The following is a 23,090-nucleotide window of genomic DNA, read 5'->3' as shown; positions in this document are numbered from 1 at the left end:
CGCCAAACGACAAGCGCCAAGCGCCAAGCGCCAAGCGCAAGCGACAAGCGACAAGGGACAAGCGGCAAGCGGCAAGCGACAAGCGCCAAACGACAAGCGCCAAGCGACAAGCGCCAAGCACCAAGCGCAAGCGACAAGCGCCAAGCGCAAGCGACAAGCGACAAGGGACAAGCGCCAAGCGACAAGCGGCAAACGCCAAGCACCGATTTTTTTCCTATAAATAATTCATTCATTCTCAACTCAAAAGGGAATTCACTCTCAAGTCATTCTCTCGACTCAAAATATTCTCTCAACCCCAGAATTCTCTCAGCCAAATACTCTCCCAACTTCAAAATTATCCCGGATCATAAACAAAGACCGAGAGCCACCTCTCGACGGGAGGAAGAAAAACAAAAATCCAAGAATCCACTCACGTAGCAAACACACTCGCCCTGAACTACGTCATGACCTGATCCCGCAAAGCAGGTACGTAGGCAGCTCACGAAGAGCACGGTCACACCCCCCATTCACCCTACTCGTTCATCAAAAAACACAAATCCTTTTGAGAGCCGAGGAAACGTGACCCTGACAACAAAAGATCGAGGCACGTCGCAAGCTCACACCCCGACACGTGTCCCGCAAATGTTATCCGAGAAATCGCATTAACATTTTGGCGCTAGAGGGAGGGGTACTCGAAAACAACCACGAGTTCTCCACCGGCAAACTCACTTCCCTCGCAGAAGACCACAAAATTCACCGATAACAAATGGCTAACCACTTAGCCATCTCTGAGGGCGCCCCCCCCCCCCCCGACGGGAAGCGTTGCACTCAACACTCGTGCCCGGGCCCGCCAATCCAAAGAGAACAACAACCATCGTGACGAGACTCACCCCGTGCCCGTTCCTGACGACCGAGACGCACAAATAGAGCGAATTGAGACAAGTCTCTTCCAACTTGTCGGCATTATTGGAAGGATCGGAGGCGACGGCACTGTCATTGGAGACATCTTCAATGATCAAGACGAACGAGACGCACCGGAGTATATCCCATTGGGACCCGAGATACAAGACTCGGAGCAAGGTCCAAACAACGACCCCAACCTTGAAGACCAAGACCTCGAGCCCCGCCAAGAGGTTAGCGACGACGCCCCCGACCCGAGTATTTGTGACATCAGGCGCATTGTCCTCGCGGAGGCGAGAGCTAATCGTGAACGTCACCAACATCATAAGGTGCGTGAGGCTCTCCGAACGGTGATTGAGCCAAGTCCACGAAACCACCAAGCCGCATCGCGAAGCTTTCACTCATTCTCTGAGGCAAGAACAAGACACTCGCGTCCATCTGCTTTCGATCGCATAAGCCACGGAGAAGACGTGGGAGATAGCGGCGACGCTCGGAGATTCACGCCACCAAGGCGCATCCACGTCTCACAGGACTCAATCCTACGGGATCAGCCTTACGAGGCCACGTCTTACGAGACGCAGCCCCACAGGGTTAGCCTTACGAGGCCACGTCCCACGAGACTCAATCCTACGGGATCAGCCTTACGAGGCCACGTCTTACGAGACGCAGCCCCACGGGGTTAGCCTTACGAGGCCACGTCCCACGAGACTCAATCCTACGGGATCAGCCTTACGAGGCCACGTCTTACGAGACGCAGCCCCACGGGGTTAGCCTTACGAGGCCACGTCCCACGGGACTCAATCCTACGGGATCAGCCTTACGAGGCCACGTCTTACAAGACGTAGCCCCACGGGGTTAGCCTTACGAGGCCACGTCCCACGGGACTCAATCCTACGGGATCAGCCTTACAAGGTCACCTCTTACGAGACGTAGCCCCACGGGGTTAACCTTACGAGGCCACGTCCCACGGGACTCAATCCTACGGAATCAGCCTTACGAGGCCACGTCTTACGAGACGCAGCCCCACGGGGTTAGCCTTACGAGGCCACGTCCCACGGGACTCAATCCTACGGGATCAGCCTTATCGAGGCCACGTCTTACGAGACGTAGCCCCACGGGGTTAGCCTTACGAGGCCACGTCCCACGGGACTCAATCCTACGGGATCAACCTTACGAGGCCACGTCTTATGAGACGCAGCCCCACGGGGTTAGCCTTACGAGGCCATGTCTCACGGGACCCAATCCTACGAGATTTAGCCTTACGAGGCCACGTCCCACGGGACGCAATCCTACGGGATCAACCCCATGGGGTTAGCCTTACGGACCATGTCCCACGGGACTCAATCCTACGGGATCAACCCCACTGGGTTAGCCTTACGAGGTCACGTCCCACGGGACTTAAAGTTTGCAAAGTTGCGCCCCACGAGGCATACCGCTACAAAATACGTATCTAAATCACAAATGGAAAACCAAACAGTCTAAAGACATCAACGACGAAGCTCTCAGGGAATTCAAATTAAATTTCTCGCTCGACAAGTCGCTCAAGAAACTGGGGGGTTAATGTTATGTCGTTATTTTCACATGGTATAAGTAACACCCGGATAGCAAAAATTGACATAACAAGCGACAAGCGTCAAACGGCAAGCGACAAGCGCCAAACGACAAGCGCCAAGCGACAAGCACCAAGCGCAAGCGACAAGCGACAAGGGACAAGCGCCAAGCGACAAGCGACAAGCGCAAAGCGACAAGCGCCAAACGACAAGCGCCAAGCGACAAGCGCCAAGCACCAAGCGACAAGCACCAAGCGCAAGCGACAAGCGCCAAGCGCAAGCGACAAGCGACAAGGGACAAGCGCCAAGCGACAAGCGGCAAGCGCCAAGCACCGATTTTTTTCCTATAAATAGTTCATTCATTCTCAACTCAAAAGGGAATTCACTCTCAAGTCATTCTCTCGACTCAAAATATTCTCTCAACCCCAGAATTCTCTCAGCCAAATACTCTCCCAACTTCAAAATTATCCCGGATCATAAACAAAGACCGAGAGCCACCTCTCGACGGGAGGAAGAAAAACAAAAATCCAAGAATCCATTCACGTAGCAAACACACTCGCCCTGAACTACGTCATGACCAGATCCCGCAAAGCGGGTACGTAGGCAGCTCACGAAGAGCACGGTCACACCCCCCATTCACCCTACTCGTTCCTCAAAAAACACAAATCCTTTTGAGAGCCGAGGAAACGTGACCCTGACAACAAAAGATCGAGGCACGTCGCAAGCTCACACCCCGAGATGTGTCCCGCAAATGTTATCCGAGAAATCGCATTAACACGTATACTATAGGATCTCTAAAAGCTTGAAATCAAAACAATATTATCAAGAAGTGTGAAATGCACCACCAGTCTTTGAATTTTCAGATTCTTTACATTAAAAAAATTTAAACTGTAATCGTGATACATTATAACGACTCAATCTCCTAATAAACCCTTTTCTTCATCTATGGGTTTTTTTTTCATTGAAGGAAAAAACAATCCTGGAGCTGCAATCATAATTATATATATGAATCACTACACTAATAATTACTATTTAATATTTAAAAAATGTCTATTTTGGTCTTTTTTTATATAATCATGTTTATTATACCAACGCTAAATCTGCTTTTGCTACCGGCAAAAGCTAATTTAAAAACAGTATATCAAACACGTGTCAACTTTTGAAAAAAAAATAGCTATTTTCAAAAGTATAATCTAAAAACACTTTTTTTTAAAAGCAAAGTTATGTCAAACGGTGCCAATTTTTGATATGTCCAACTTTGTTTTTCGATTTGCATTTTATTTTATTGTTTGTATGCCTGTATGAAATAAATAAAAAATAAAAATATGATTGTATATAAAAGATACAAATTAAGCATATGCATATTTTAAAATGAGATATGTGAAAAGTGGTTAAAGTCTTTTAAAAAATGGTTAAAATGATTAGAATAATATATTATATATATATAATGAAGAAGTAGGGTTTACTATTCACATATACTCAGTTTTCTATTCACGTTAAGCTGTAATGACAAATTTGCTCTTTAGTTTTAAGATATTAACAAAAATACTGATAGTCATCATTGATCTTAGTCTTAACAACATCTAATTTTTCTAGATAGTAGTACAGTAATAGTCATCATTATATCTGACAACAACAAATGCAATTTTTTTTATTTGAAATACATAATTCTAGATAATAGTATAATCATCATTATTGGATAAAAATTAAAAAATTTTAAGTCTAGATATTTTTAGATGATTTTCATCTACATGGCCCTATAAGTAGACTCTTCGTTTTTTTTTTATTTTTTTATTTTTTTTTTATTTTTACGAAGTTTTAGCTGATATAAAATTTTTCATCATGTCGTTGTTTCTACCATTAGTCATTTTTTGCACCAAACTAAATAACTACTTTCACTATCCTCTTTTCGTGTTTCATTTAGGCGTTCTTAAATTTTTTAGCAAGATATGTATGCCAATGTTAAACAACCATAAAATGAGCAATTTTGAAAGAATTTTTTTGTAAATGAGTTAATTTATTACATACATTTAAGTTATACCGGCGAAGCGCGTGGATATATATATATATATATATATATATATATATATATATATATTCTTAATGTTTGACACGTAAATTGTAGATTTTTTTAGGTTGGAGATATCATGGATTAAATTGAAAATGTGAAAAAAATAGAATAATTTTTAAATATTAAAAAAAGTGTGACACGTAACGTAACTTGGGGTTATTTTTTTTCATTCTCAATTTTCCGCTCCTGGCTTATTCTTGGGAGATTGTGAAAATAATGTGGGCACGTATGTGATTCTTGATTCCAATAATTATTAATTGATGAAAATGTTCTCTTTCTCTTTTTTTTTTTTTTTTTTTTTTTTTTTTTTCTCGTTTTTTTTTTCTTTCTATGTTGCGCACGTCATATAATAGCTAAAATCAAATTAACATTAAAATTTGGTGAAGTTCTAGCGTACTACCAGAAGAACTTACATAATATTATATTTCTCGCCGATAATTTTTATATATTTTGAATTTATTTACATAAAGTCTTAATATATCATAACAGTACATACCAGTATTAGAGTTTCTAAACACAAATGGAAACAAGTAGAATAAGAGCGCGTTTACTATCATCGAAGTAAGGCCATATAGTTAAAAAAATTCTCCGAGTTCCCACTGAGCTTCAGAGCTTTCCCTGGTGGAATTCCTTCCTGTAAGGACATGGACGACTTGTGTAGTAAATGGAGTCATCTGAACGTGACTGAAGATGAGGATATGGTTGTAGCCATTGATGAGGAAACCTTAGACGAAGGAAGGGCAGAAGCGGAGAACATGTTGATCGGCAAACTGCTTACGGACAAAAGTTATAACAAGAAGGCTTTGAAGAATGTTATTGGCAACCTCTGGAATGTCAAAAATGGCCTGGAGATTAGTGAGCTCCAAGACTCCACGCTGAAGTTCTGCTTTGGCTCTATAGAAGAGAAGAAAAAAGTCCTCGACAACGAACCTTGGCTCTTTGATAAGGCCTTGTTGAGACCTCACCTGCTTCCCCGGGGAGGTTCACGAGTGCGAGGTTTTGGACCCAATTCCACGGCCTCCCGTTGCTTGCGACGACGGCGAAAATGGGAGAGATTCTCGGAGGCAAGATGGGGAAAGTCCTGAAGGTTGATACGGACCGGAATGGTAGGATACGGGACAGCTTCATCCGTGTCAGGACCTTGATTGACATTTCGAAACCGCTCCGTTGGGGAATGCCGGTCCAACTTGGGAAAAACGCAGAGAAGCTGTGGTGCGAAGTCAAGTACGAGAGACTCCTAATTTTTTGCTTCCATTGCGGCCTCATTGGGCATCAGTGGGAGAGGTGCACGGCTAGGGAGGCTCCGGTGGAGAGACCGAAGGAGGGCTTCGGATATGGAACCTTTCTGGCTGGTGCTGCTCCAAACAGGATCAAGGCACCGGTGTTCAAGATTGAGGCCGATCGTGGGGATGGTAAAAGAAAATGTGAGGATTCGGGGAGGGGCCCTCCGAACTTGGATCCCACCCCGATGGACTCGACGGACCCTAACCAGGGGGGGACGATACTCCTCACCTTGATCCCTCCGAGAGATCGAAGTTTCAGAAGGGTCCAGAGAATCCAAGAGCGAAGGAACATGTCCAACGATCTGACCCAGAGGTGCCGGCCACCTCCTCTCAGTCTCCAGTTGCGCAGGCGATCGCGCGTGAAGCCCAACCCCAGAACTCATCCTCGGATAATGCGCGTGGGCCACACAGTCAGGGGGAGCAGAGTCCCAAGACCCAATCAGGGCATACCGAGCCTTTCTCTGAGGCGGCCCAATCAAAGGGAGATGGGAATGACACCTCGGGAGACGCTGGGGGGTCTAGGTCGCCTCTTCCCGATACTAGACGTTATGAGAAAGATAAAGAGGATAGGTTGTTCCAGTCAGGAAGACACGTCACACAGAATATCAGGAACACCATTGAAGTTCTTAATGGGCGGGGCCAGTCTGCTAAAAACCCAGTTGGGCTGGATAATAGAGCCCATTCCAAGCCTCTTTCCCCTGGTGGGCTTGCTGACCCGATCTTGCGCCAATCAGCGCGAGACACCCCGGGAGCGAGGGAAGAGGGCCGAAGGAAGGTGGATCTCGCGAATAAGACCGGCGACTCGCTGGGTAATGCAAGCTCGGAGGTGGAGAATGTCTCTAAACCGACCCGCGCCCCTCCCAGGGTCGATGGTTTCTGTTTTGGTGCTGGGAGTCCGACCCAGGCGAACTTTTGGAGTAGCGATGAGAAACCGCTTAGGCAGGGGACCCTGGCACGAGAAGGGTTGAGCGTGGGTTTGGTGAATCAGAAGCGGTCAAGAACTTCTTTGGCGGACAAGCACTCGTGGAAAAAGAAGGCTCGCCAAGCACATGAACATCGTCTATAGACACACCCGAAAGAGTCGTCCCCTGCTAGTGTGGCCAGTGAGGTTTCCTCCTCCCAAGCCCCTTCTCCTCCTATGAACATGATGGGGCAGTTACAGGAGGCCTCCGGAACTGCCTCACCTCTCCTCTGTTCCCCCGTGTTTTCTGGCTCGTTGGTGTCGGATTTGGCGGTGGACTCCTCGACAACTAAAGCGGCGCCCCAGGAGGTTGTGGGCGACCGGGAGCAATGAATTCCCTCTTTTGGAACGTCCAAGGATTGGGAAATCCCGGGACGAAGAGAGCTCTCCAATCGCATTCGTTTAAGTATAGGCCCGACTTACTCTTTTTGTCGGAAACCAAACTTAAGGGTAGAGCGGCTGAGATAGTTCGTGTACTGTTGGGGTTCGAGAATTGTTTTATGGTGGATTACGTGGGCATGAGTGGGGGGTTGTTGCTGCTTTGGCGGAGCTCGATTCGTTTTGTGTTGGGGTCGTACTCGAGATTTCACATCGAAGGGTGGATCACCGACGGGGATGGGTTTTGTTGGAAATTTTTGGGTCTTTACGGAGATCCGGTGGCGAGTAATAGAAAGTTCTCGTGGGAGCTCGTGCGACGTGTCTTGGCTCCGCACAGTGGGCCTTGGTTAGTGGGAGGAGATCTCAACGAGGTGGCAGAGAATATCGAACTTAGCCACGGAAGGGCTAGAGAACCTTATCTTCTTGACTCGTTCCGGCACATGTTGAAGGATTGTGATCTCGAAGACTTGGGTTATGAAGGGGAGCGGTTTACGTGGCGACGCAGCTCGGACCTGGATAACGTGGAAGAACGGCTTGATCGGTGCCTCGTTAACTCAGAGTGGAAGCTTCGTTACCCGATGGCCAAGGTGTTCCACCTCGAGTATTGGAGTTCGGATCATCGGCCCCTTCTCATGACCACCAATGGGAAGAGGTCGAGGTCGTCCCCGAGAAGTCCAAGACGGTTTTTCTTTGAGGAGGCTTGGATCGACGATGAGGGTTGCAGACAGCAAGTTCGGAGGGCGTGGGACTCTTGTATGGGGGCTGGTTTACCGGTTTTTATTGAGTCTCTTCGGAAGTGCAGAATCTCTCTTGGTAGTTGGGGGGTGGGCAAGAAATCGGACTTGAGGGCTACGATCGAAAAATAGAAGGAGTTGGTACGGAGAACGGGTGACTCGTGCCTTGGGATAGGTAGGGGTGATTTGGGTCGTGAACAACGGCAACTTGACGCTCTTTTCGAGAAGGATGAGAGGTATTGGAGACAACGGAGTAGGTTGCATTGGATGAAGTGCGGTGACAAAAACACCACTCTTTTCCACCGAAGGGCCTCGACGAGGAAGAAAAAAAATAGTATCTGATGGCTTCTTGATGAGCAAGGCTCGAAAAGGGAAGATGACAAGGGGTTTAAAGAGGTGATCTCATCCTACTTTAAGGGGATTTTCACTTCCTCCAAGCCCTCGTCTGTGTGCATTGAAAAGGCGATCGAAGGTGTCAAACCGAGAGTCACGTATCATATGAATCGCGAGTTGCTGAGGCCGTTTGAAAAGGAAGAGGTGAAGAAGGAGGTTTTCTCGATGGGCGCCATCAAAGCACCTGACAGTGATGGTTTCCCGACCCTATTCTACCAGAAGCACTAGGTGATCGTGGGTGATCGGGTTACGACGGCTTGCTTGGGTATTCTCAATGAGGGAGGCTCGGTCGCGGACATCAATGACACCGTCATCACCTTGATCTCTAAAGTCGACAACGCCACCAAGGTTAGTGAGTTCCGCCCCATTAGCCTTTGTAATGTGATTTATAAGGTGGTTTCTCGATGTCTTGTGGCGAGGTTTAAGAACTATATGATGGAGGTGATCTCGGAGAACCAAGGAGCCTTTGTTGGGGGCCGCCAAATTTTTGACAACATCATGGTTTGCTTCGAGGGGATTCACACGATGAAGAGGGGTAGATTCAAGAACGGGGGTTCCGCAGCCCTTAAGATTGACATGGCCAAAGCGTATGACCGGGTGGAGTGGCCCTTCATCGAAGCAATGATGCTCAAGCTTGGCTTCGCCGTGGAGTGGGTGGAGAAAGTGATGTGATGTGTCACGTCGGTGAGCTACTCTTTCAACATCAACGGCTCGGTGCGCGGGAAGGTGATTCTAGAAAGAGGGCTCCGTCAAGGGGATCCACTTTCCCATTTCCTCTTTCTTATTTGCGCTGAGGGCCTCTCGTGTCTTCTCAAAAAAAGGGAAGAGCGGGGAAACATTACGAGGATCCGTTTCGGCCATGGAAATCTTCGGGTCTCGCACTTGCTCTTCGCCGATGATAGCCTCATATTTTTCCGGGCTTGTCTTGAGGAGTGTGAGACAATTTTGGGCTGCCTTTCGACATACTCCGATGCCTCCGGTCAACTCGTGATCAACTTCTCCAAGTCCGATATTAGTTTTGGGAGGGATGTCCCAGAAGCGGATAGAGACGATATAGCCTCGCGACTCAGAGTGTCTATCAAGGAGTGCCATCAACGCTACCTCGGTCTTCCTACTCTCACCGGCAAGCGGAAGGTCGAGGTGTTCGCCTTTATTCGTGAGAGAGTGTGGGTGAAAATCAAGTCTTGGAGGGGAATTTGGTTCTCCCAATCCGGGAGGGAAGTGCTCCTCAAGTCGGTCCTCCAAGCCATTCCAAGCTACGCGGCTAGTTGTTTTCGCCTCCCTAAAACTCTCATTTCTGTGATTCACAAAGCGGTTGCGAAGTTTTGGTGGGGAAATAGCGGGGAGGAAAGGAAGATACATTGGTGCAAATGGGAAGCCCTTACCAAACATAAGAGCGAGGGGGCCTCGGGTTCCGTGACTTGGAAAAATGTAACCAAACTCTCGTCGCTAAGAGTGTGTGGCGCCTCATTCGAAGACCGGGCAGCCTCCTTGAGCGTGTTCTTCGAGAAAGCTACTACCCGGAAGGGGATCTTCTCGGAGCCACTTATCCCTCGATCGGGTCTAATCTTTGGCGCGGGTTGGTTTGGGGGAAAGAGATTATTTCGGCGGGTTCAAGGTGGAGAGTGGGTGACGGGGAGTCGGTCTTCGTGATCAAAGATAAATGGATTCCCCGGGCTAATAATTTCTCCCTAACCGACCCTCCCTTCATACCGGGCAATATGTGTGTGGCGGAGCTTAAAAATCACGACGGGGGGGTGGAATGAAGCCTTGGTCCGAAATATGTTCGTGAGCGAAGACGCGGAGGCCATTCTCACCATACCGACGAGTAGAGTGGGGGCGGCCGATGCTCTAAGGTGGCACTTCTCGAAGGATGGTGAATACACGGTTAGAAGCGGGTATTGGCGGGCTAGCTTGTCCTCTCCGATGGCAAGTTCGTCTTGTTGGAATCAATCTAGGGTTTAAGAAAATAATTAACGCTTCGGTAAGCGGCGGAATTTTAAAAAATTTCTTTTCAAGTAAAAACAGTTTTTACTAACCTAGACAAAGAGCAAATACATGTAATTAAAAACTATTATAAGTATAGAAGTTTACTAACCTTTCTTGAAGCTTGAACCTTGAAGAAGCTTTTGGAAAGTTTGCAACGCTCGTCTCCCCTCGCAGCACGTCTCTCTTTATTTCCTCGGCACCTCGAGCAACCACGAAAGTTTCTATCACTAAATCACTCGAGATAAAGGAATTAGTGAGTGGACACTTTTAAACACTACGACTTAAGAACGAGTCTTGAAGTCGCAGAGCTAAACACTAGGTCAAATGAGGACCTAGGTGCCAAAACAAAAAATCGAAAATAAACTAGAGAGAGAGAGAGGAAGGGGCGGCCAAGTCTAGAGAGATAAGCTCTCAATCTCTAAAACTTTGGATGAATGAATTGTGAAGAAAATGGTGCTCCTATTTATAGGAGAGGTCTCAACTTCAATAAGGTAGTTTCCTCTTCTATAGAATATCACATATTCATGAGCCAATTTCCCTTTTCCTTCAAAGAGTCACGGCCAAGACTAAGCAAGTAAGTCCTTGGATTTGTTTCCTCTTTTATTTGCTTCTCTCTTGATCCTTTTGGGCGCCTACCTTGTTTTCCCCTTAGGGGAAATTTGTTTCCTTTTTTTCTTTTGGCAAGTATCTTCATACATTCATGCACAAAATATTCTCTCTTCCTTTGGGTATTATGGGCGCCTACACCATCTAGAAAGGGCTTCTAGAAGCTTTTCCATTTTGTTCATGACAACATGAAAAAGGCCCATTAAGAATTTTCAATAAAATTCTTATGAAATGAAATTAATCCACAAGGCCCAATAAGACTAGTATTGGCCGAGTGATGCATGTCATCAAATGACCTTGTCAAAAAATTTATTGACATTCATTTCATCTTATGTCTCAAAAGACAAAAATACCCTTTTGACAATTTCCGTTCTTGTTTTGACTTAGCTTCCAGTTTAACTATTCCTACTCGATGTGATTCGTGACAGTGACCTCATGGACCCAAATGAACAAAGCTTGAGCTAAACACTTGGACTCAAAAGTTCACAAACTTTTTCCAAGTTTAGCTTAATGTCAACTGACTCCACTAAAGAGTTGACACTGAAAATCTCTCGGTTCAAATGAATTTATTTTCTACTCAAGAATTCAACCTAATTATGATGAGCGGATCCACTGAATATTATCTATGTTTACCCTTCATGAATGTCATCAGCTAGTCGGGATTTACTAGATTACCATTTTACCCTTCTAGCTGTTATTTCCTCAACTCCTTTGTCGCTTGTGAATAAGTTAGAAACAATGTATTGACGAGGAGCTAACAAGTCACATTGTTTCATCCAAAAGAGTCAGGACTCAATTTGGACACTGGCCAGTTCATTTATTCACACTCCAAGGAACAAAGCATGAGGTGACATACATTGCATTTCAGCAATCTTGTACATGAATTCCATATCTATGAGAACTTCACAAAGTTACTCATGGCATTCTCACAACTTAGTACTTCACCAATAGGCCCTGTTCAGAATCATATAGTGAGTCCGAACTCTGACTTTCTCAAATGAGAATACTAAGCTGTGAAATGGCATGTCTCATTTCAGGATTAAGGTAAGCATGATGCAATTCATACGTAGTGACTTCGAGACATAAGAGGTTAAATGGTTTGTTCTTATCTTGTCTCTAGAAGTGCACTGGTCAATTCAGTACCTTCGGAAGATACCTAGAAGAACTATAGAGTCTCCAACTCTCAATGCCTCATAACCAGACATCATAGATTCTTCTAACAATCATACTGAGGTCAATAGTCCTTTGACCCTTAGATTGCGAATATATTGTTTTAAGCAAACTACGAAGAGTTTGTTCATGCAAATCTACATTTGTCTCTTCGTAAGTTGTTAAGTTTGTTTATGGACTAAAAGACTAAGGTTTTATCATAAAGCTTCAGACAAGGAAGATTGAATGAACGTTTCAACTTTTATTAATAAATAAGCAGTTACAAGCAAGAGTCTTCGTAAGACTATATGACATCAAATGTACATAAATACACACTACAACTCTTCTTGTGGGCACCATTGACAACACGTCTACCCATTCGGCGTCCTCTAAGTGGTGGAACACCCTTTGGAAGCTCTCGCTCCCGCCAAAGGTCAAACTCTTTGTGTGGCGGTTTTGTAAAGGGTGGATACCGGTGAAGGAGTGGCTCTACCGTCGAAAAATCACCGACGACTCTCGCTGCCCTTTTTGTCGAGGCGGTCCGGAAACGGTGAACCACGCGATTTGGGGATGTCGGTGGGTTCGTAAAATTTGGAAACTTACTAGCTTCGGGGAGGTAATTAGATATTCTCACGGGGAGGACGCCATTAGCATCTTCTCTAAAGCCATGGAGTCCGTTGAGGTTAGTAATCTTGAGTTCTTTATTGTTTTGGTTTGGGAAATATGGAACCATAGAAATAAAACCATTTCCGAGAGCACTAAGTGGACCCCCGAGGCGCTTGTGGAGTAGGCCGGCGATTTTCTCGAGGCCTTTAGAGCTGCGAATAGGAGGTCTCCTCACAGGGGCAGCAAGAACCCGCACGAGATTTGGCCGCCTCCGACACCTGGTGTCATTGCGGTGACCGTAGACGCTGCCATCGACAATAATAACAACCGATACGGGACCGGGTGTGTACTCCGAGATCACAAGGGGGTGGTTGTGGCGTCGGAGGTCTCGGCTAAGCCCCATGGTTTCTCGCCCCCTCTTGCCGAGACGTCCGCCATCATCCGGGGCCTTGCACTTGCTAAGGACTTCGATTGCTCCCGGGTGGTGGTTCAATCCGATTGTCTCCAAGTGGTGCATGCGATCAAAAATGGAGTCTTGCCTACGACGGAGCTTGGCACCATTTTGGAGGACATTAAGGCAAGTTTCATCGCTTTTCATGAAGTTAGTGTTATTTTCATTCCTCGTGCTTGTAATAATGTTGCTCATAATTTGGCGCGGTATGCTCTTCTTGTTAACTCAGAGGCGCGTTGGTCGGGGCTTGTCCCGCCATGCGCCATCCGTGGAGTTCTTAATGATATATTCCCTCGATGTAACCACGGTTTTCCTCCGCCATACGTGAGGGCTTTAATAGACTTGCTCGTGGTTCCGTCCATGATTAATAATAATAAAAAATAATAAATAAGAGCGCGTTTATCTCAAAGCTCTTAATCTCGGATAATATTATGGTTTTTTTCCTCGAGATACTTCAATATCTCAATAGGAAGAGAGGGGAAATGATGGTTATGTGAATTTAAAGCTCGACATGAGCAAAGTCTATGATAGAGTCGAGTGAAGTTTATTTTTTAGTCATTATGGGTAAGATGGGCTTTGAAAATTGATGGATCAATATCTTATCAGAATTTTTATTCACGGTAGGAGGAAAATGGGTCCTATTTTTCCGAGTCGAATAATTAGGCAAGGAGATCTTTTGTCACCTTACCTATTTTTTCTTTATGCGGGAATGATTCTCGGCGCTTATTCGCATGTTTGAGGAAAGGAAATGGCTCCACGGGTGTAGTGTGGCGAGAGACAGCCATATAATCTATCATATGCTCTTCATGGATGACAACTATTTTTATTGTAATGCCACCAAACAAGAAGTAAAGAATGTCACATAGCTCCTCCATATTTTCTCTCGGGCGTTGGGGCAGCAAGTGAACCTCGCAAAGTCATCGGCTTTTTTAGCACAAATATCGAGACAAAAATGAGAATCGAGGTGTGGAGTGTTATCGGGAGGGTGATGCGGAAGCAATATTACATACATTGGCCTGCCTAATATCATAGGTAGAGATAAGTTAGTCATTCTTGGGTTTTTAATGGAGAGGTTGAGGAAGTGAATTCAAGGATGGGATGAGACATTTTTACCTCGAGCGGGGAAAGAAGTTATGATGAAAATAGTGGCTCAAGCTCTTCCTAATTTTTCCATGAGTGTTTTTATTCTCTCGACAGAGATTTGCGAGGGATTGGAGAAAATGATGAATAAATTCGGGTAGGTTTCAGCTCTGAGTCAAGGGCTAAGAATTCGTTGGATGAGATGGGAGTGCATGTTCCGACATGAATGTAAGTTTTTGGAGACTGAGCTGGTGTATAACCCAAGCTATGTGTGGAAGAGTGTTTCGAAGTCAAATGACTTGTTTTTACAGAGGATGTAGAAGGCGGATCTTCTCCGGCGAGGATACCTGGGTTTTAGGTTCCCCTTGGTTACTGGACGAAAATAACCCCTTTATGACATCAACTCACTGAGCTTTTAATCAGGCGCGGGTCTGTGACTTGCTTATGCTCAAAAAATCTGATTGGGATGTTGATATTCTACTATACATTTTCTCGAACACTACGAATGAGCTGATATTATCAATCCCAATCAACAACGAAGGTGGTCGAGATATATGGTATTTGGCGTAGGAAGTGAATGGGCGCTACTCAGTCATAAGTGCATATTGTCTCCAACAGAGGTTTCGAGGAAGATGGCGAGAGGAAGGCACTAACCTGTTTTGGAGAAATTTGTGGCGTTTGAAGGTCCCGCCAAAGGTAAAGGAGTTGAAATGGAGAGCCGGTTTCGGATGTCTACCTACATTCGCGAATCTTCAGGCTCATGGTGTAGTGGTGAGTTCCATATGTTCGAGATGTGGACTCCGGGAAATATCCCACGCGTCACTGCCCAAGAGTGTTGGAGGTGTGCATGTTTATGCTTGGCACCATTGGTAGCATGGGATTTCATGGCATGGATCGAAGGTTTCTTTAAGGGTAAACGAGCGGAAGAGAAGCATTCAGTAGTGATGATTTGTTGGGCTATGTGACAAGGTTTAGAATGGTAAATTATGGACTGCTATAAAGGTGGTCTCGGTTGGCTAAGGTGTTGTTTCAAGAGTGAAGTGTAGCTCAAGGTGAGAGAGGCAAATATGGCTCTAACACGGGAAGTTAATAATGGCGTTGATGTGTGATCGAGAATCAATGCCGATGCTGCTGTTTCAGAGGACGCCGAGAGATGGATTTTGGGTATTATTGTTAGGAACTCCAATGAAGTTGTTATGGGTATACATTTTAAAGTGGGAATGGGATTAAAAAGTCCACTAGTGGTGGAGACAACAGATATCAAAGAGGCTCTTAGCTGGATTAAAAAGAAGCAATGGGAGTCTGTGAGCGGAATCTGGTTGTCTATCAGCGGTCCAAGCTGCTCGAGGTGAAGGTCAAATGTTTCTCCGTATGGTTTACTTGTTGCCGAGTGTAGAGCTTTGCTAATTTTTTGTTGTCAAATGTCACTATTTTTTTGTAAAACGGTCTGCGAACCGGGCGGTGCACTTTGTCGCATGCTATCGGCTTTCTTCTGACCTTTGAATTTCTCGAGCGTGTTGTTGGCTGAAACTAAAAATATAACTTTATTTTTGTTTGTAATTGCACGAGGCTTCCATTAGAATTATGGTAAAATACTCATAGATACAAAAGAATAACATCTTAGTACAAGATACATTACATACCTAACTTGAAATGGATCTACCACTAAGTACAAGTGAATGCCCATTTTGTGCATGTTTCCAACAGGTGGAAGAACAAATAGCGAATTAAAAATCGAGCACACATAAGACTTTTTGAAATTAATATCCATAATTGCTGATGGATAAATCAAAAAACTGTGGTCATGTGACCATGAGGAAGATGCATGTATAGACAAAAACCTAACATGATACCCAATTTGAAATGGTAGAAGACGATTAATCCGTCTTCAGAAACGAGATCTGGGAGTGGCGGAGGTTTCGAGGCCGATGCCTTCTAGAATCGACGATGTTGGTGAATATGGTGTTGGTCTTTGTCGATTGTCGTCAACACAAAAAAGAGGCCGGATTCATAGATCTACGCCAAAAGAAGAGGGAAGACAAAAGCATACTCACATTATACAACAAAAAAATACTGAGAAGATAACAAAAGAAAACTTCAAAGCTTCCGAATCTACTCTCCCCCAAAAAGAGACATAATAGTCTCAAGGGGAGGGAGGCTGCGCCAAACTGGGTTAAAAGCGTTCGTTGGAGAGAGAAGAGTCTTTTTGAAAGAGTTGTTACTTTATCTCTTTATCTCTTTTACATAATAGTATTAACATTTGAATATCTCACCATGTCGAAACACATGTGTTAGCAATATTAGAGTAATATTGGTGGGATATAGAGACAATTTACGGAAAAATAAATTAAAAAAACTAATAAAGTTTTAGAAAATAAATGGAAAAATAATTAGACAATAGGTTATAAAATACAAAATTAAAATGTACCTTAACCGGTAACAATCACAGAAGCGTCGAGAGGCTCAGACGGTTTCCTTGAAGCTTTTTATCGCCCTCCCAAGGGTGTCGGATTACTTAAGCAAAAGCCACTCAAGACACAACGCAGGAACAAGACGAGCTACGCACAACCTTGCTCGACTTTGGCAAACTAGAACAACCATGTCTGCAACTATCACTAGACTACATAGGGAAAATCAAACAATTTCGGAGATGGAGATATGAGTGCTAAGAAAGGCTTGTTTTCGGTGTGTCTTTTGAATGAGAATCAAGTCTCCTTTTTATAGGACGGGCCAAGCAAAATTACAACCGTTCCCCATTAATACTCAGTTACAAATACGTCTCCATAAGTCCATGATAAATGCACAATTATGGATATTAAAAACTAGTCATCAAGGCTTCACACGTACGGTTACAAAACTAAAACCGTAGCCTGTTACAAGCTTTTAACACTCCACTTAATACCAAATAATATTCAGGCCCAGCCCAACCAAGCGACTTGCTCCGTCCTGGTGGACGGCGACAACGCGTGCGTGTGGTGGACTTGGTCTTGCTTAAGCCCTTGACCCTCTACAAAACTGGGTTGCGCTAATGGTCCCAAATCTTTTTGAACAGATTAGTCATATAAGCTCACTCATTTGTTCATTCTCATTCCATGTGAGACTCTTATACTAGCACTACCAACAACAACACTTTCATATTTCCTTTTGAATTATTGATATTTTTCAACACATTATGTGCATCAATTTCTCGTTCAATTTAGCTTCGATTTTGACAAATAAATATTCGATCGTATACATGTCACAACGAGAATTACGAATACACATGAATTAATCAATTCCGATAAGTGGACCTAACTCAAATTTTAACTACAAATCAGACACTCACATATAGTAATAAATACTCTTTATTACCATTTATTTCAACAATATATACACAATTATTCTTATCCTTATCCTGATCTAAAAGCTTTGCTCTTTTTTGTTCAAAACCTTTGTCACCATTTTTCGTTTATATTCGTCGTTGTTTGTCATTCGTCTCAAATTTTGTCTTTGCATTTTTATTCCTTAAAATTAAGTTTAAAATTAATTAAATAATTACGCGCTTTAAAATATTCCATCTTTACATGTAAACATTTTGCTCTTTGTTCGAATAAATGTTATGTGTTCCGAGGAAGAAAAAAAAAAAAAAAAAAGGTTCTGTGCAATTTACATAAAATTCCGAACTTTTACAATGGATTATTGCGGAGACTAGTTATTCTCTTGTATTGGAACTAGGTAAATAATTTTGTCCAATTTGCCGGGTCATTAAATTTAGTGGTATAATCGAGGTGAACTTATCCATGCATTAGCTTGAATTATGTGTAGCTAGGAAGATACTGGCTAGCTATTTCCGTAACGTACAGTTTCTTCTTCTTTTATTTATTGGCCATCAAATTTTTCTATAACAAATACAAAACAGATAAAAGTTTTTAATTTTTTTTTAGTTAGGCAGGAGATTCCATTAACAAATTGCAAAAAAAAAAAAAAAAAAAAAAAAAAAAAAAAACTCACATTCATACCAAGTACCAACAACATGAATTCCACAGATTTTCTTTTAAAAGAAGCTCTTTTACTACAGCTTAACCTCCAATCATCAATGAACATTTTTCCACATAGGATAGGATAGTACTATAAGAGTCTTAAAATTGTTTTATTTTATTTTACTAAAGCTATTTACATACCCTTTTTTTATTTATTATTACTTAAATTTTGCGATATTATAAGGACCCGGCAACTATACTATAAACAGTTGCTAAAAAATAACTATACTATAATGAACAGAAGTTTAGAGTCTACTTTTAAAATTAGTACATTTTATTTTTACTATCTTTCGTTTCATTCATACATAATTAATTAAATTGAACATTTAAATATATGTTATAAAGAAATTCTTTAAAATTCGTACATTAAATTTGCTAATATAAAATCAAAATTAATTGAAACTTAATTATTTATTTATTAAATTTTCATATTTTTGAATTGCTTCAAATTTCATCATAAGCGAGACGAAATTATTTTGGAAATTTATTTTTTATTTTAAGAGTTAGGAGACACAAAAAAGAAAATATTTATATGTCCTTTTTTACATTAAAAAGTTAATATATATCCGATTACGCTAATACAAACATATATTACATACACATAAATAATAAAGCTCATAGCCACGAAAACACCAGCCTCACGTTTTTGCCTCTCCACCGTAGAAACAAACCTCACAAAACAACACTCGTCGCGTATTTACATGGATGCCACTCTAGCCGTCCGGCCCAATCGCCTCTCCGCCGCCGCTGCCTCGCCCTTCTCTCGCCCTCCGATCGCCACTCCGTTTCGCGCCGCCAAACAATTCGCGCCATGGCGGCGGAATTTGGCGGCGCCGATGACTCCGGATTTCGCCTTCCGGCGATCGGCGATATCGCGTGTCCGAGCCAGCTCGCAAGCCGACGACTCGTCTCCGTTCGAGATGTCGGTGGAGATCGCGCTCAAGCTCCTCGGAGTCTCCGACGGCGCGTCGTTCGACGAGATACTCCGAGCGAAGAACACGATTCTCGCTTCCTGTAAGGACGACCAGGACGCAATTGCTCAGGTACGATAAATTGTTAGACTGTTCCGCTTCGCACTGAATTTGAGAATTCTGTGAATTACATTGATTGATCGACTGTCTATTTTGTGTTCATTTTTTAGAATTTTCATGAAGCAGGGAATTATTTTTGGGTAAATGAGGGAAATTTCAATGTTCCTTGTGCATATGATGATGTTGATTAGCTTGTGTTTGTTTATATAAATAGTTGGTGCTTATCTAGGACAATCTGAAAATGATTAATGGCCCTGTAGTGTAACTAGTGTTTGTGCTTTAATTGCAACCTTAATAAGTATGTTTGGGGCTCAGGAGCTCAAATTTTGTCCTTTTATTTATTCAACTATGAGGAAAGAAAAAGACTTTATTTGTGAGCGTAGCTAGTTGTTTAGTGGAATCCGAATTCATTAATGCTTGTGATGATAGTGCTTCGGAACTTTAATCAAATTTAAGTAGCGGAAGTTTTAAGATGAAAGAACCAGGTTATTAAATAAATAATGGAAATGACTTCTTTAGTGGTAAGGTTTTTATATTGTTCACATGATTGGCCAAGTCTATACACCTTGATTATAAATGGAAAAAAAAAAAAAAAAAAAAATTCAAGAAAATAGAAACTGAAAGTAAGAGCTTGGCATAAACCAAGACACAAAACCAGTGCACTGAAGCTGTCGAGAATCTCTGGTTGGTCCAAGACAAAAACATTCACAAAAAGGAAAAAAAATATTGCTTAGAAATATTACAAAACACTATGCCAGTCCCTCATTAATTCAATTAAGGCAAAATCTGTGAATTCTGAACATGAAGCGGAGAACCAAAGGGTCAGTGTGATAGTCAATTTTTCCAGAATTTTGTGAACGGAGCTGTCCGTATCTTTGAAAACACTTATGTTTCTGGCTTAAGTCAATGGACTGAATTGCCCCATTTTTTTGAGCGGTTGACATCTATGCCCCATTCCACATTTGTTTCCAAATCAATACTCCTTTTTAGTGTAAAATTTTATGCAAACATGGGACATTTGTAAGAAGAAAACATGAAAGGGGCATAGTATCAATCTCAAAGTAGGGGCAATGAATGCTATTTTCTCCCAAAAGTTACCATTCTGAATCTAGGCATATGTTTTATGATTTGTAAACTTTTCAGCAGTTTTAAAGGTTTCCGATTGATTTTGAACCGGGCTTATGTTGTGATTGTAATTCGTTTAGGCAGAGGCCGCGTATGACATGTTGCTGATGCGGAGCTTAACTCAGAGGCGGGCCGGTAAGGTTGTGAGTAGTGGAATCCGATACGCCGATGTTAAGCCTCTAAGCTCTGCGGGGAGCGGACCAATGCCTAAATGGCTTCAAACTACGGTGAAGAACTCGCCCGTTACGGTTGAATCCCCTTCCGGGGCCGACTTGAGCTTAAAGGCGGGCGTTTACGGAGCGTTGATGGTCTTAACTTATGTTAACGGGACCTCAAACTCTGGTGGTTCTTATGCCGGGTCTGATGTTCCCGGTCTGATCTTGGCAGGCAGCTTTGGGGCTTCCTTGTACTTCATGACCAAGAAGAATACCAAGTTAGGTAATGATGATTTCCGTCTTCCTTTTTTTCTTTTTGCTGATTGATAATTAGGGTTGAATGAAGCTACTGATAATCTTTTAGACCCTGAAAACCCAAGCGCATATTACAAATTAGAGATATTAATAACTCATGTTCATCCTGTGATGTTAACATACATGATTTCGTACTGCAACCTCCTTTTTAAAATAAATAAATAAAAAAATAAAAAGAAATGTTTTCTGCCCTGTCTCCATTTCGGCATGGAAGTTTATGAGTAAGATATTTTCTTGAAGGATGAAGGAACGAGCCTTTATGTGTCTGGTCAGTAGGTGATTTATAATTGCTTCTTTGACTAAATCGAGCTGTTTATGTTCACCTAAATCCCTTTTTTTTTTTTTTTTTTTTTAAGTAGAGGCACTATCGGCCAGAATTACATGATATATTAACAGTGCAAAGCGCAGGTGGCACTATCGGCCAAGATTACATAGTAGGTGGCACTACTGGCCAAAATTACATACTTATTAGAATAAATCCTAAGGGGCATGCATTTCTGCATCCCATGGGGGCTTGAACCCATGACCTCTCCGTCGAAGTGTGTGTGGGATTACCGCTAGACCAAGCTAGCTACCACACCTAAATCCCTTTTTGTGGTGAGCTTATGAAGTTAGTTGAAGATCCAGTTGAAGTGTGGTAAAAACTCACTGTTTGCAACTGCTACATCTAAAAGATGAAGGGACTCGATAAATTTTATGGCGCTCTAGATATTAACTGTAATATAGGGTCATGAGTTATTCCCCTCGTTTCCGTAGAACCCTGTGGTATTGACATGGTATCGGAGTCCACAAAACTCAAACGAGTACATCAGAATAATGCGATCCTGTCCAAGAGGAGTAATAATATTTATAAGGTCTCTTAAGTCACTATTGGCTGGGATCTAGCTCCGTAGTATTTGGCAAACAGAAACGAGTCAAATGTGCATTAATGGTTAGATAAACGAAATTTGTTAACGGACTATAGTCCATTGATGCTTACACAGGTAGGTCTACGATAATAACGATAGGAGGGCTTGTTGCCGGAGCGGTGGTGGGGTCGGCGGTTGAGAGCTGGTTGCAGGTGGACATAGTCCCTTTTCTGGGTCTGCATTCTCCGGCAGCCGTTGTCAGCGAGGTTATACTTTTCTCTCAATTCTTGGTCTCCCTGTATCTGAGATAAGGCCTAGCTACATTTGCTATTACAAGAGAAAAGACTTGTCATTTTGACGTAGCTACTACTGTGAAACCTGTAATTATGCATATGCGTTGTCGTTTGCAAAGCTTTTTGCTTTCTCTTCTTTAGGAGTCACGTATTATTGCATATTTGTACAAAAGCACCATTGGAGCCAGTAGAACTGATGAGAAAAAAATTTACTAGAAAAAAAAAAAAAAAAAAAAAAAAAAAAAAAAAAAAAAAAAAAAAAAAAAAAAAAAAAAACTAGCGAAACTCAAATCATTTTGAGAATTCGTTATTAAACATGTAAACAGGGATGTTATTGGGTTGAGCATGGTAATGTCGTTTTTTTTTTTCCTTTCATTATATCAGATTCCTTATACAAAATAATAAGAAAATTGCAAAACTTGATTTAAAGAGTTAAGAGATTGACATGAGGAGTCGTCAAGTAATCGATTTATATCATATATTTCCAAATGGTTACCTTATTTTATAAAAGGAGAGTTGGTCACATAGTCCATTTAACCATCTAAAATTTAAGAATAATAACCCAAATCAAAGCAAGAGCATGATTCATGCGTCATACTAGAGACTGTATGCAAAAGTTCTTTAATATTTGAATAACTGAATTATAATTTTAATAGAGAATAGTCATTTAGATATTTATAACAATTTTTTCTTTTATTTTTTTAATAGTTCTAATAGATAATAAGTCACGAGATACTATTAGATAATGGGCGTAATCAGGGCCGACCTAACATATAATGAGACCTTAAACGAAATCTAAAAACGAGGGCTTATAAAAAAAATCAATAAAGATATAGAAAATTGATAAAAAAAAAAAAAAGTATAACCTTATACCGTTATTTTTATTAAATATTAAAATAATACATAGCCTTCATAAAATACAAAATAAAATATATTATCATTAACTTCATACTCATTGACTTCTTTATGTTATATATATATATATATATATATATATATTGGTTACTAAATCATTTTTTAATAAATTTTTCAAGATCTAATTTTTGAAAGTTAACCAATTCTTCTTCTTCTTCTTCTTCTTAATCCGAAACATATTTGCTAGTGGGCATAATTCTTCTATGTTCTAAAAAGCAAATAAACAAAACAAGGTAAAATATAAATATAAATATCCATC

At 42.3% G+C, this 23,090-nt stretch overlaps 2 protein-coding genes across 2 annotated transcripts; both read left to right on the top strand.

Moving 5' to 3' along the window:
• The first annotated feature begins 7,073 nt into the window (after positions 1-7,073).
• On the top strand, positions 7,074-8,477 carry LOC149389584 (uncharacterized). Its single transcript, XM_089622672.1, has 2 exons — positions 7,074-7,935; positions 8,218-8,477. Exons 1-2 carry the CDS (start codon positions 7,074-7,076, stop codon positions 8,475-8,477), a joined length of 1,122 nt encoding a protein of 373 aa, XP_089478798.1.
• Positions 8,478-18,747: 10,270 nt separating this feature from the next.
• On the top strand, positions 18,748-22,294 carry LOC149389583 (chaperone (DUF3353)). Its single transcript, XM_089624346.1, has 3 exons — positions 18,748-19,192; positions 20,386-20,743; positions 21,759-22,294. Exons 1-3 carry the CDS (start codon positions 18,851-18,853, stop codon positions 21,932-21,934), a joined length of 876 nt encoding a protein of 291 aa, XP_089480472.1. The 5' UTR covers positions 18,748-18,850; the 3' UTR covers positions 21,935-22,294.
• The last annotated feature ends 796 nt before the right edge of the window (positions 22,295-23,090 follow it).

This window comes from Urtica dioica, chromosome 8 (genome assembly GCF_054948205.1).
Source record: "Urtica dioica subsp. dioica isolate 48M chromosome 8, U.dioica_male_clone48M_v1_H2, whole genome shotgun sequence".
In the NCBI taxonomy this organism is placed as follows: Eukaryota; Viridiplantae; Streptophyta; class Magnoliopsida; order Rosales; family Urticaceae; genus Urtica; species Urtica dioica.
This window is presented reverse-complemented; position numbering and strand designations above follow the sequence as displayed.